We start from the raw sequence: 15,582 nt of genomic DNA, 5'->3' as shown, positions 1-15,582 counted from the left end.
GAGCCCCAGGCTTTCAGAGTCTCAGAAGATTAGTATTGTAAATGAGGAAATACAAGCTTGAGGAACAATCTAAGCTGTAAAGGTACTGCCTACATTTCTGACTCTGAGCTCCTGAAACATGAGCAGGGGACAAAGGACACTTCCCTCTACACAGAGGGCATTGCCCATCACCCATGGCAAGAGCCAAGTGCTGCTCAGTGACCTGGGCATCCCTGCTCTTGTGGCTCAGCAGATCATGGAGGAGCTTGACCCCCACAGCTGCCTACTCGGTTTCTGGCAGCAGAAATCCGGTGCTGAGTACCTGAATATTCATCCAGCTTTCTTGGTAGGTTTGGCTGATACCTAGAATTAGTTGTTTTCAGGGAAGCGTCTAAGCTGCACAAAACAGGAGCTGTAGCCACAGCAGTAACTCCAACTTACACTTAAGCAGGGTTCTTTTGTATTGAATTCAAAGTCTGGAGCCTATAGCCATGACTGTGTTATGCACCACTGATTTAAGGAGTTTGGTGCTCTGCAGAGGTTTTTTATACCATGCATCAAAAGCGAGAAAGCAGCGACAATGATGGAAAAATGTGGAACATTGAGGTACAATGAGGTTACAGTGAAGATGGGCTTTTTGAAGGAAGCACATGTCTGATCAGTGCAAACAGCAGGACTCCTGAGCAGTGGTTCTCAAGCGTTTGCATCTGCAGCTCTGCTCCCGTATGCAGTTTTGTGCTTATCATGTTTAGCCTGGGATCTAGATTAAAAGCTATAGGATGAATTTTGACTTTGTTCTCAGGTTTTAGCACTGCTGTAATGACTTCTGCACTGGTATCCATGTGAATTTCTGATGAAGTTGTAACAGTAACTTTGTTTTCCTTCCCTCATCACCTTTGGTTTATTTAGAAGAACAGGAAAGATGACAAAGGGTGACTTTGCAGAAAGATCTGAGTCCTAGCAGTGTTAAGCCACTGTAGATCTTCTCAGCTAAGCGGTTTTGCTGAGTAAGAGGCAGTCTTTGTGAGTGACGATAGAGTAGAAAATGCTTATAGAAAAGTGTTTCAAAATAGAAAATTGAATGGGTCAAATATCACCAAAAAACATACCAGTTACAACTTTTTAGGCTTTGTTATACCTCTCTATTCTCAAATGCAACAGTTTATTCCATAGCTAGTGGCCAGCAGGTACCAATTCACAGAAAACCTGAGATTAAATTAAGTCATTCCATTAAGTTTCTTTCATTAAGTATTTTAAGTTCATTTTTAAAAGTTGTTGTTTGGTTGGGGGTGTGTGTGTGTGTGCGTGTGTTGTTTGTTTGGGTTTCTGTGTGTGTATGTTTAGTTATCTGCATAAGATCTGTCTGCATAAATATTTGAATACATTTCTGGAAGTGAAGTGAAGTGAACATGGAGGGAAAGCAGAGCTGTCCCTTTCTTTCACTTTTCTTGCAGGAAGGCAGGAGCTTGAAGAAATAATTTTCATATTTCAGCAAATACAGCATGCACTTTCCAACCGATTTAAACCTATACTACTGATGAACAACCTCTACAACTTCCTAACAATGCACTAATTCGAGACATCTAGCTTCAGAGAGTTACAGGATTAATGCTTCTGGGAGACCATGGATTTTAATCTTTAGCACCAAAGGGAAAATTAGTGTCTTTGAGAACATTACCATTAGCTATGTTATCCCTTGCCATGCTCTATTCTTACACACGATGAGTGGGATTGCATAGAATGTGTCGTGTTTAAAGAGTGGCAGTTTGACATCTCAGCTGTTGCTGTACTGACCATGAACCGTAACTTCTGTTTGAGTTCAGTCTTCTCAAATGTTTTGTTGTTGTAATGTGAACTAATTCACATACCAAATTTATCAAAACTATCACTTCAGTGGTTTCATAAAAATAAATGCTTTTGGCAATAGTTTTTATATGTGATTAGATATCTTTATCCTAAGGAATTTTTATCTGGCTTTATCTACTGTCCAACTTGTTTCCTTACCTGGAAGAATTTTTTTTGTATTGAAAGGATGTGGAAAAATATTAATTTGATTTATTCTTTTAAAGACAGAACTTCAGAAAGGAGATAATAAGGTTGTTTTGCCACTGTATCAGGCTGTTTGCTGTAGAATGGACAGAAAATATTACAGTTAAGCACAAAAAGTCAAAGGAGATCATTTTACTTTTCAATCTGATTGGAGCTTGCCCACACTAATGGCTAAATGCAAAGCTAATGAAGCCAATAGTCCTCCCATAAATTATTATACTGATGATCGTAGACTGGCGATTGGAAAATATTTCAGATGATAATTAGTGCTGAAGACAAAGGGAAATATTCCTGACATTCTATGGGCTTATAGCATTTCTCCAAACGCAAGGGCTGCGTCCTCCCTGAATTCCTATCAGACATTTCAAATGGTTTGCTGAAGGGCAACAACTTTACTGTGAAAGGTTGTTAAACACCTTCTCTGTAACCTGCTGGAGAAGAATGACTACAGTGCTACAGCAGGCAGGAGGGAAAAAATAATTAATCTTTTGTCATTTCTGCTATATAATGTGTTTGTTCATGCTAGCTCTCATGAAACAATTAATAATGATTAGGTCTAACTGTAACCTGTTCAAAAAAGACAAATGGAACTGTTTCTGCTGTTGAATGCTTTTTGTGCCTCTGGAGCATACGTTACTGATGTGTGTGCAGTGTGAGCTACTGATGGGAGTTCTTATATTGGATGGAATAATCTTTGTAATTGCTGCCTTTTGGTTTGTCGTGCCTGAATCCTGCCTGATACATATGTATAAAGAAATACATGTGCTTGAAAAGAACATATGAATACTTTTTGTAGTGAATCACTTCTTAAACTTTGTGAATAGCTTCTCAGATTGTCAGCACGACATCCCTTTTCTTTCCCAGTGAAAAGCTGAGTTGCAGGCAGAATGCAGCACCAGAGCCTGGGCCATGCGGGGCTGTCGTGCACCCTCGACTCTGGGTTGTCAAGCTGTCTTGCCTTCATCAGAGATTCTTCTTCTCTACTTGTGCTTATGTGGGATTTTCACCTAGCGAATTTACTGGCATAAAAACTGTCTCTGAACTGACCGAAGAAGCCAACATAAGCACTTGCCAAAAGGCAGTTTTAATCTTCCCTGGCTGCTTCAGCGTGTTTTCCTTTCCAGAGACAATCAGGGCAATATGATCCTGATTCAGAGGATTTGTTCCATCTCACTTCTATGATTCAGACATTTGAGAGGAAAGATGAAGGAAGAATGTGATCTGTGAAGAAAACGTCCCCACAGACATGTTAGACTAAAGTTTGGCTAGTAAGGAAATAACCAGACCGAGGAAAAACATTGTCCCTAATCTCAAATCACAATCCTTTTGTAGTAAGAAGGGAGCTATGGTTCTGTTGTGACACTGAACCAAGAAGCCGTCTTCTAGAAAAGGATGTGACAAAGTGAAAGCACCTCCCATTTCAGGCATGCAGTGAAGCTCTAGAAGCCCCTTCATGTGGTGCCATGCTGGTCTGCTTAGTAACAGCGTTATGACAGATGACTATCCAAGCTAAAACTGGTACTCCTGGCTCTAGTTTTTATACACTATGTGGTGGTGTGCAAGGTATTTATCTTCTCTGACATAGCAGGAATAAGCTACTGATGTGTATGGAGCTGCTGATACCTATGTGTAGTAGCTGTAATAATGTGTCTATTATAGTCTGTGTAAATATGAAGTATTTATCACAGGGTTAAATATAGTTATTCCTAGCAGTCAAGTGGTAGACACAATTATTTTTTAAAAAAAGGAGAGAGAAAAGGGGTTTGTACTGCCTCGAACCAATGGCAGTGAAATGCGCGTTATTCTTCTCCTATGACTTTATGGCTTCAGGGCTGCAATTTTAAAACTGCTTTAATGACCATAGGTTTGTGTTTTCATTCTTATCTAGGAGTCGATTTCTCATAAATGCATATATGAAAGCTGTTCTCACAGCAGTTATTAAAGAATACAATCCTCTGCTTCACCTGGTTGCTAGCAAATCCATGCTGGTGCAGTAGAGGGAATGAACCATAAAAACTGAGGAAGTATGAGTATGAATATTGGCTGTTGCTTGTTTCGTAGCCACAAGCTGAAACCAAGACTATCTGTTTTTAATACAAAAGTAGTATAATTTTAAAGGTGCATTTAATTTCTAAATTTTAAGGTTTAATACTTTGTTTTAGTTCTCTAAAGATGTTTCAAAAATCTGGAATACTTCAGAGCTCTTTGAAAGCGGTTGGCAGCTAATATGCTGCCTCACCAGAAGTATTTGGTAGTTCTCAATATCTGTGCATGACGTGGGAACTCGAATATGAAGGCTTTTGCCCATCTGAATAGAATGCTGTTAGCGAGCTGTGAGGAGAGGAATGCTGCTTCAAATCAAAAAAGAGTTCACAGAAAACTATGCTTTGAGTTCTTATGAATCTATTTCAGGGACAGTTTCTATCAAAAGGTATAATTTGCTATGTATTAAATTTTTACAAGTTATAAACTTTTTTTTGGAGAGGCATATGCAAAACATACCAAATGCACTCCAAAAATCAGTATTTTAGGGTTCTGTTGCATCTTGGTGACATACCAAAGGGTCTGTAGTAAATCCCACTGGTAATTTCTGAGCATTCATTCATGAGTAGTATCTTTGATGCTACTGTGCATAATGTACTCAAAAGGCAGAGGTTTTAGGGGTATCTGTTCTGAGACAGAAGTTTCAGGATACTGTTTTAGACTAGTACTTGGGGTGTCATCCCACATGTGGTTTACTTTAAGGACGAGACATTTGGGGGTACTGAAATCTCAACTCAAAGAACACAACCAGCAAGAAAGTTGGGTTTGGTTTGTTGTGAGTTTTTTTGGGGTGGGTCGGTTGGCTGGTTTGGGCTTTTTGTGATGTGGCTTTTGTTTGTTTGTTTTTGTGGGTTTTGTGTGTGTGTGTGTGTTTTGGTTTTGTTTGGTTTTTAAATACATGAATAACTAAAGACATTAATAAATAATGTATCCTTCATTCCATAAAGAGACATTGAAAATGCACTAGTAGAAAGATCTGGAAGATTCCTATTTCTTGCTGTTCCTACACTGTTATTTGATTAATTATTCTTGTAGCATGCTCCATTTTTTTAGATCAATTTTATACAGTTTAATATTTACACTATTTGATTCCGATACCCTATTTATAGACATTAGAGGGATATATATTTTAGGGTATGTTTTACCACAGCAGCAACATACTGCCTTGGTCTTTTGTGCTTAAGACTTGCACTTTGTTAAAACTAAGACAAGTCTAGAATACAGCACCAGCCAAACCCACAAATTCTGATTTAGACCTACTTGGCTCTTCTGAATCATCACGAGCTCCAGGCAGCGAGTCAGCCAAGAGCTGGTTTTCTCTTCAGTATTGTGTAAACACAAGATGTTTCCCTGGGCTAAATATTATTAAGTAAAAAAGTAATGTTTATTTGATTTTATTTTTTTTAATGTCATGTATTGTATGAAAAATAGGAAGTGCATAAAGCCGCCATCTGGGGAAATCTGAAAATCCTTTTGTATTACACTTTCTTCATCAGCTGAGTTTTGAACATGAAGCAGTTTTAGAGTACCCTGACTTTTTTATTTTTATATTATATATATTTATATATATTTCTATATTCTATAAATGATCATGATTTGGATCAAACAATGGACAAAGCTTCCATGTATTGTGGGAAAAATTAGGTTTGGGAATTGCCATTTCATTTAAAGTAATTGAGAAAAACCACACGAATTAATTCATAGGTCTCCCATGATGCAATTTAAATTCTTAAAATTCAAAATGAAGGTTCTGCAGCTGACTAATACATTCTTGGGGAAAACTTTAGATATGGACACATAAGTGTATGTAAACATTCCACGGGGTTTTAATCATTAGGATGCTGTAGGCTTGTTGGCTGTGACAAGCACGGGAAATGGTAATGACTGCTTTCTAGACATCACATCGTTTTGCTTCTGGCACGTCCTCTCCCATGCCTTACCTCTTTCCAGATACTGCTCTTCACAGTGATTTAATGAGAGGCAGGTACCTTGCTGGGCTGTCCCACCTCCAAGCACTGCTCCTTTGCTCTTCTTGCCCATCCTTGCTGTCTGTAGGTCTGAGTATCCGTGGCCAGGGGGTGGGTGCTCCCCATCCCTTCCTTTTACTCTTCCCGCTGTGGTGTTGGTTGCCACTGTGGAAATTCAGCATAGATCAGCAGGCATCAGTCTGCTGGGAGATTTCTCTCTTTGTGAGTCTTCGCCATTCATGTGGTTGAACTGGATGACAGATAAGAGATTAGAGGGAAATATATATATATATATACGTAATAGAAATATGAGCAGGAATATAGCATATTCCCTTTTTGACCCCACTGAGAAGTGTCAGTTAAGAGACAGAGGCTAATGATGGAGCTGGTAGCTGTTCGATGCAGACAATCATTTTTCTTTTTTTAGAGAAAGGAAAGTTTTCCTTACCGAAGGCTGCCAGACTTTCAGTCAGAGCTTTATTTTTGTCAGACAGATGTGGTTTGTGATTCTATAGGCTTTAGGTCCTTTGTTTCTCATCCATATTCCTTCCAGCCAGCATACCCTTCACCACTGCCACACACATCAGATGCAAAGCAAGAGAATTCCTTCTTCACATGATTCATTTCTCTGAGCAGCTTCACATGCGTTGTCTTATAGTTTGAGGATTTTAGTGATCTGCTTTCATAAATGAACACAAAACTTTTGAAAATGAAGACCAGCATTTAATATAATGTTTTCAATTGAGCTAAATATGAACTTGTAAAAAGAAGCTTGCCATTCTCAAAATTCCTTTCCACCAGGAAAATATGCTGTTGATGGATACAAGGTCTGAATGAGTGCATGGAGTCAGTATTTTACGGGTTCTGTCTTACAGAAATATTAGTATACTCAGAATATATATATATTTTGAGGCTGTGTTAAGAAGTGCTTAAGGAGTCATAGTAGGAAATGTGGGCTTAAATTGTTCTTCTAGAAGACTATTCTCGATGGGGTGATATGGATTTGGTTGTTACCCAGTTGTCTTTATTTGATAGCGAGGGAATGAGCAGTTTGGGTTTGGTTTGGGGTTTCTTTTTAAGGGAAGTTGAATGTCACACCCAAGTTGTTTCATTTCTCCTGAGCATATCATTATGAAAATGTGATGTTGCCAGTGAAGAGAAAGCTGGCTTTCTAAGGAGTAGTACTGTATTTTTATGCTGTTGCAGCTGACTGTTAAAATTAGTCACTGTCTTGGCAGTTAACTTGTTTAAAAATTTGACTATTTTATCTTGAATAATACAGAAGGCATTTAATTAAAAGTTATAGTTAGGAGAAGGTAAGACTAAAAAAAGTTATATTACTCTAGGTTCTACAGACAGTGATTTAATTTTTAATTTAAGTTTCTTTTTTAATGATTAGTTAAGAAAGAATTTTGAATTATTAACTGAATGTGCACTTTTGCTTTCTGTTTATTTTAGTATGGTTGAATGCTTTTAGTTTGCCATGATGCTTTCTCTTTCAAAATCAGCATCTATTGTCTGAGTTAACATAGCCCTTGAAGTTTGTTGTTCTGCTGAAATCTGTGATTAATTGTGCGGGGTTTGTGGTTGTGTGTTGTTTTGTTTGGATTTTTCCTCTCCCCATCTTGTTTATTTCAACTTCTAAGATGTAATGCTGCTGAGAAAATAGTTGTTTGACATTAACAATACTATTTAAGATAATAAAAATCCAGTGACTGGAGACTCCTGCATGTGCTATTTAAAAGATTGATTGGAGGTTCTGCCTAGGAAAAGGGGAGTTGAATCATACTAATACAATATATAAAGATGAAGTCTGTGCTTTTAGTACTTGTTTAGTCATGATTGAGCATGAAGAGCAAAGGCAGGTAGGTGTGTGTGGTAGGAAATGACTTTAGCATTCTCCTGTGGCACCTTTAAAAATAACTGTACAGTGAGCTGCTCACACAGTCTTTTGGTTTCTTCGTTTATCTCACCTTAGGAAAAAGGCGATTCTGAGGGTAGAGAATTTAAAAAAACACACGAAATGACCACAGATGAGGACACACATGGATGCGATACCAGCTCTACAGCAGAATTAAAAACTTCCCTTCTTCCCCAAACTAAAAGACAAGCATTAAAGACATGAAAAAGATGACTGATGTTTATCTTTTTTTCTTTTCCCTCTTTCCATAGTGCGGCTTCATGACAGCATATCAGAAGAAGGATTCCATTACTTAGTCTTTGACTTGTAAGTATGTGTTTTGCAAATATTTAGCATGTTGGGGATGTGGTATTTGAAACTCTGAGATGTAAATACAAGCTCAAGAGATACATGCATGATTCTGCTGCAATGAGTTGGACAAATAGATGTAAACGGAGCTGGAAGGTCAGTAACATATTTGATCATTTGCATGTAGAAGAACGGATCTGTAAGCATCACTGTAAGAATTCCATATTATATATGCTGTTTAGTGAAAGGGATGGTGACAACATGAACTACGTGTCTCAGGCTCTTAGCTGAAAAACACACACTGATGTCCTTCATTCTTCCCTGGGACAGGTGAACTTTTCCACTCACTTAAAAAGTTACTGCTTTTGGATCTAGGTATGGGCAAACATTAATGGTTAGGAACTGTCTTGCAAAACTGACTTATTTAAGTAAAACAAATTGCATCAACTGCAAATTTTTCTGGGGCCACTCATGAATTCAAAAAAAGACTCCGCCTGTTTCCCCCCAAGAGGTTTCTTAGGCTTAATGTGGTTTTGCTGCTTAGAATGAGAATACTTTATTTCACCTAGAAATGTGAAATAGCTCATTTCTAAGCGTATAAACGGAAATATTTGCATTCAGCATAGGTAAGTCAGAACCTGGATCTTCCACAATCAATTTTGTGCTTTCATGTTCAGATTACATTCTGGGTTTGGGGTTTTTTTTGGCTTAGTTTTTTTAAAGAAATTTGCGAAGACTTCTTCAAGACTAGATTTTAAACTAAAAATACAAAAACATTAAAATCTCTGTGTGCAGTGAAGGCATTCAGAGTTCAGTACTGAAATCCTAACTGGGCTCAACAGGAATTTATGGCTAATTTGTGTATACCTCAGGTAAGTGTTCTGACTGATAGCTTGGAAATGGCTCTAGGGCACAACATGCACGCTTGTCCTCTGACATGCACTGTTTTCTGTTTCACTTGGTTTTGGTTTGTTTTGGTTTTTAAGGATTACAAAGAAAATCCTTCTATGTGGAACTGAAAAAATCTTAATCCTGAACATTTCTAAAAAGTGAATGCAGAATTCTCTAGCTCTAGGGACATGATCTCTTTTGTAAACTGGTGGCATTTTCATCTTTCTATTTTACTACTGTACTGTTAGAAACTATGGCCTACTGTAATTGCAGTTAGTCCACTTTTGCCTTAAATTGAATATATAATGCCAAACATATCTCAGGAGGTCATGATTGTAATATGAACATGAAGGCATTTGAACAACTTCAAAGTTGTAGATACTAGTATCTGTATTTCATTAGTAACAAAATAAATAGAAGCCTGTATTCTGCAATAGAAATTAATACCTAAACCAATGATACTGAGGTGGCAGAAAGCTCAGCTGGACAGGGAGCATTCTGCACTGCCTGGAACTTCTCGTTTGCCTGTCAGTCTTGTTCAGGACAAACATATGAACAGACTCGAATGTATGCTGTTCATATACAGCACTTTGCATGGTTTTGGTTTTCATCCTCTTCAAACAAGTAGGGCTGCAACATATACATACAGCTTTTAATGTTTCGATCATGTGCTTTGGGTTTTTCATCAAAATTAATTATTTTTCAAAAAAGAAAATGTCTGAATGATAGAGGTAGTGACTGTGCTGCTTGATAGTTGTCTGTGGAAAAGTGTTGTGTTGCTTTCTTGAAGAACTTTTGTCTAATTAGCAAGGATGGCTGTTCATATCTAATTTTTGATCCAGACTAAGAAATTATTACTTTAATGCTCACTAATACCATGTATTAGTGAAACTTCATCTTTTACCACAGTTAGCATGGTTAGTGGCTTGTTTAAATGCGCATAAAAGATCCGCCACCAAAAAAAAAAGCACCATATGAGCTTCTTTGATATGAAGGCCAAGTACATGCTATATTTATTTAATTTTTATTCAACAGTAGCCTGACTGTGTTGTAACACTGTCACTCCACCTACGCATACCATCATGTCATTATCCTAATGATTTCTTTCAGACTGTGTGGGATTCGGTACTACTGCATCTTTAGAAATTTCTTTTAGACTGCATCCCACATAAGAACGTGAAGAGAAAGAAAGAGAAAGAAAAAAACAAATCATTGTCACTTTCTATTTTGAATTCCTAATAATCTCTTTTGAATCAGTGTCATAGAGATGTCTGCAATCTGGTGGAGAAGCCTGTTGCTTCTCTTGCATAGCTCAGAGCTAGCTGTGCTTTTATCCGGTCAAAAAAGAGATGGATTGCATGAAGTTTCTCACTCCCCTTCCTTTACTGGTTAAGGCAATTGTAGTTAGGATTTGTGTCTCTCCATCAGCCCATTTCAGTTGCTAAGCACGAATGAGATTGTCTTCAGCATTAATTAATTATGTTAGATGAGTACAAATCCAATCAATTCTGTCAGTATTAATTGCTGTATCTGAACGGAAACAGCTGTAGCACTTGAAGACTCTCTTGTGCAACTCAATGAGATTCGCTTTTTTTCAGTGTCTCCCATTTTTTAATGCACTTGATGAGGTGCAACAATTTGTACATTTACAATCCTGGTGTTGCTGTTGAACTCCAAGTGGAGGGACTGTACTGTATATGAGAAACAAAAATAATAATAATAAACTAATTGCAGAACAATCATTGCGTAGGATAAGTGCCTGAACCTTTCTTTTTCAGAAAGAGAAAGGTCACAGATAAATGTAAAAAGTATAAGGCCACTGTAATTTTGTAAAACTGCTTCCTCACACCATCATTTTGGAAACCATTTAAGAAATAAGAAAGGTGAGCCAGGAGGAAACATCCCCAATGTGATCATCAACAGAGGCTTTTTTAGATTTGCTAATTTGGGGTTTCCTTTTAAATATCTTCTTATATTTGTAAATTTTAATAATCAGTTGAATATCATACATAAAGTGAGTAATTTTGTATGTGTCGTTACAAATGTTTACACCAAAAAGGTGGCATTTAATGCTGTAAATGCAGTAATTTGTTTTAGTGAATATAGAAAGTGAGTTGATTGGAGTTAAAAATTCCTTCTTAATGTACCTCTTCTGAGATTAAATAGAAATAGCATCCTTTGTACTTGGAATCCTTCTGGTTGCCCCCTCTGCAGTTTTTATGAAAGACATATCTGGTGCAGAGGGTCTTATTGTTTCTACATACTGCTTTTACTTCTTTTGTTTGAACAAACCCATCTACTTTATTTGTTGCCATTTTAGTATACTCTTCAGAAAACTATGAAGAAATTATAGTAATTTGTGAGATTCAGTGGCTTTTAATTTGTACCCTGAAATTTACTAGAGCTGTCTTGTAATGAAATAGGACCTCACTGAAGTTGACACTATATCTGTATCAGAAAGGCATTGAGATCCATTTACTTCTCTTTTTAATCTTGTGGCGAGAAAGCAGCTTGGCAACTGTTTATGTAGATTTATAGTGCAGGACCAAAGTTTTTGTTTGTATGGGTTTTTTTTTTTGTTTTGGTTTTGGGGTTTTTTTTGGGTTTGGTTTTTGGGTTTGTGTGTTTTGATTGTTTTTTTAATTTCATTTTTACTTTTCACCCTCTGCTTTATGATCCTCACTTACATAGTGCATAGCCTACCTGCATATATAACTGTACTGCTAGTTGTCTTCTGAGTTAAGTACACGGACTAGAATCTGTGTATGATTCCCTCTCCGCATCAGTGGTACAATGGATCAGGTTTGCATTATTTTAGCCTAAAAAAAAAAAGTTTTAACAGAAGCAGCAGGCAAGCAATAGGCAAGTCCTATTTTAATGTCCTTCTGTAATTTGATTTCAGAGATCAGCCTAAGTACTTCAGTTGATATAGCAACATGTCCAGGGGTTCTGATTTCAGTGCATCTCTCCATATGAGACAATTCAGTGCTCCTGCTGGTTAACAGAGCAGGATCTCAGAACTAGACCTTCTCCGAAAAGTACATCACGCTTTTATTCAGGTCATGGCCTTCGCTAGGCAAGGAGGACCTCATAACTAAGGAACTCTTCTATTAGTGTAGTTTGTATTCATGATAGGTATGCTCTGTAGACACTTGGGTATTAAACTCTTTGTAGAATAAAAATAAGTGTATTTGTAACTGCTCTGTTCTTTACTTATAAAAATCAGTCAATAATATATGGGTTGGTAAGAATCCTTAGAGGTTATCTGGTCTTGATCCCCTTCTTAAACAAGGTCCAGTTGCATCAGGTTGCTCAGAGATTAGTCAAGCTTGGAACATCTTCAAGGATGGAAATTCCACAACTTCTTTGAGCAACAAGTACACAGTAAATAATAATTATAACAATAAAGTAAGAAAAGTCCTTATACCTATTTGATATTTCTGGTGTTTCAGCTTGTCTGTTGCCTTTCATGCTGTCTCTGCGTATCCACCCATTAGAGCAAGGGTGTCTGACACATTTTCACGGGGGGCCACATCAGCCTCATGGTTGCCTTCAAAGGGCCGAATGGAATTTTAGGACTGTATAGATGTAAGAGTAGTTACATTTATACAGCCCTAAAATTCCATTCAGCCCTTTGAAGGCGACTGCGAGGCTGATGTGGCCCCTGGTGAAAATACGTTTGACACCTTGCATTAAAGGGTTGGAGAGAGCAGTGAGATCTCCCCTGGGTCTTCTTGTCTTAACAGTGAGCTCAACCAGTTATCTCAGCCTCTCCACATGCCTCCAACTCTGTCTTAGTGGACCTCCATTAGACGGAGTTCAGTATGTCAATGTCGTTCATGTAGTTCAAGCTCAAAGGGGAACACAGTACTCCAGGTGTGATCTCACGACTGCCAAATGCAGGGGAAGAATCTCTTCCTTCCACCTGCTGGCTGTTCGCTATCATGATGCAGTTGACCTTTTCTGGTGCAAGGGCACATTGCTCATGTATGTTCAAAGGCCACTAATGTGGCTGTAATGATTTTCTCAGAAGATGCAGGCAAGTTCTGGCCCCTCCTTGTCCCCTGCACTACCTTCCTTCTGATAATTGTTCCTAGTGTATCCTTCGTAGAATGTCCTGAGTTGGAAGGGACCCACAAGGATCATCAAGTCCAGCTCCTGTCCCTGCATGTGACAACCCCACAGTTCCCACCATGTGTCTCAGGGTGTTGTCTAGTTTCTTCTTGAACACTATCACGCTTGGGGCTGTGACACCTCCCTGGGGAGCCTGTTCCAGTGCTCCACCACCCTCTGGGTGAAGAACCTTTTCCTAATGTCCAAACTAAACCTCCCCTGGCACATCTTCCTGCCATTCCCTTGGGTTCTGTCACTGGTCGCCAAAGAGAAGAGTTCAGTGCCTGCCCATCCTCCTCCCATTGTGAGGAAGCTGTAGACCGTGATGAAGTCTGCTCCAGGCTGAACAAACCAAGTGACTTCTGCCGCTTCTCATATGGCTTCCTCTCCAAACCCTTCACCAACTTTGTAGCCTCTTCTGGACACTCTTCAGTAGCTTAATAATTTTTTTATCCTGTGGCACCCAGACCTGCACACAGTGCTCCAGCTGAGGCCACTCCAGTGCAGAGGAACAGTCACAGAGCTTGGGAATTGTTGATGACTTGTTTCATTGTCAGTGAAGTTGTTCTGCCCTGTTCTTGCTTTTATTTTGCCATCGTTCAACAACAGTTATGAATGCCAAGCAAATAAGAATGCATATCTCCCTTTTTTTTTCTGTGCATGATCAGAACAAACATCAGCTTGGTGATCTCTCCCACTGAAACTCACTTTGATGACAAAAGCTTTTTCTTTTCTTTTTTGGCTTGGATCAAAAATGAGTGGTTTAGGGAAGAATAACATCAAAGGATGCTTTGCTTTTTCATTCATCACAAAGTGAGAATTATTCCTCTTTACCAGAACTGTGGTAGACAAATATATATGCAAAAAGGAGGTATCAAAGACTGTCAAAATATGCATCACTCAAGCATTTTGTTTTACAGCAACCAAAGACAGTTTCTGGAAGGCAGAAGACAAAAAGAAAAAGAGAGTACAAATTAGGCAAGCAGCTATTATGCCTCCTACAGATTTTATTGCAGACATTTGTACAAAATAGCATTCTGTTACCTGAAAGTGATTACTTTCCAAAGTCAGCAAGGTGTGAGCTCAGAATGATGTAGCCCAAATGTAAATGGAAACACAAAAATGAAGTTTTTAACTGGACTTCTGAAAGAAAGGAGCTATGCTACTGGTTGAGCACATTATTTCTGTCATCACCTAATGTGACAGAATAAATGAGTCTACAACAAAGTGTTAATGTAGCAATTTGTAAGTTAATGGTATTCTGAAGATTCCAAGTATCCTCACTTTAAAATTTTTAATCCTATTAAATTTAATTGTATTCAATAATAATTGTATTTGTTACAGATATTTGAAGCATCCTGTAGCCCACTCTGGCTTTTACTTTGTGGGAATTTATTGAGAGTATGATGTGCTATATAAAAATGGACTACGTTCATAAACAGTAATTAAATACAAACATTGATCTCCCATCTAAGAATTATTTATGTTGGCATATCAGTAGGTCAAGATTTTGGGAAGCAGCAGACTAACTCATGCATCCTGCCTTTTGAGTCTGTGTTTAGGTGCTCTGGTTAGGCTGTGCACATGGGTGCTCCATATTGTGTGCGTCTTCAGGGCTTGCATCTGTTTGCAACACTTCAGTACAGCACCTGAATATATGAAGATCCACATTTAGCTGTGGAAGTATGCCAGTGTGTTCCTCAAAAGAGAAAGTACTCAAAAGGTCTTCCCATTTCTTTGAGTCCACTCTCTTGTTGACATAGGCAGGCAAGCATCATGATTCTATTTAAAAGCTCATCAATCTTAATCTTAAAAAGTAGAGCACTTGTCTCAGTTACTTTACCAAAAACTGTTCAATTACAGCAGTTTCATGGTTGTTAGAAAACTACTTCTGATTTTAACTCTGTATTTATTCACAGATACTATATGCCTACTTATTATTGTACCAATACTGTCCCTTACAATTCTCCTCTATGGAGAGTACAGTTTATGCTCTTTGTCTTCAGTATTTACTTTCATCCCTCTTAAAATTTGTTTTGCCAAGTGAAACTGACTTTTCTTCCCTGAGAAGATAGGATTAGTAGGTGAATGGGTGGCCTCATAACCATTTTCTGCTCACATTGCTGTTGCAATTCCCTGTGCTGAACGTGAGTGACCAGAACTGCGTATGACGTGCGGGGGGATTTTACTGCTGTATGCGAGGACATTGCTGTCACCCTATCTCAGATGCATTCTAAGGCTGTGGCAGCATCCTGCTGGTGACTCATTCTGGACTGTCATCTTTGGGTTATAACAACACGGTTTTATTCCTTTTCAACCACTTCCTGCTAG

General features: G+C 38.2%; 1 protein-coding gene across 15 annotated transcripts in view; it reads left to right on the top strand.

Annotated features, from left to right (window-relative positions):
- CAMK2D (calcium/calmodulin dependent protein kinase II delta) overlaps positions 1-15,582 on the top strand; it is a gene marked incomplete at its 3' end in the record, with an annotated part of 157,792 nt that overhangs the window by 83,493 nt on the left and 58,717 nt on the right. For all 15 annotated transcript variants that reach the window (XM_080343386.1, XM_080343394.1, XM_080343389.1 and 12 more), the window contains exon 4: positions 8,211-8,265. In XM_080343386.1, coding sequence (XP_080199512.1) covers positions 8,211-8,265 — 55 coding nt within the window. The remainder of the gene's footprint in view (positions 1-8,210; positions 8,266-15,582) is intronic.

The sequence above is a fragment of the Nesoenas mayeri genome (assembly GCF_963082525.1).
Source record: "Nesoenas mayeri genome assembly, chromosome: 4".
NCBI classification, from domain to species: Eukaryota; Metazoa; Chordata; class Aves; order Columbiformes; family Columbidae; genus Nesoenas; species Nesoenas mayeri.
This window is presented reverse-complemented; position numbering and strand designations above follow the sequence as displayed.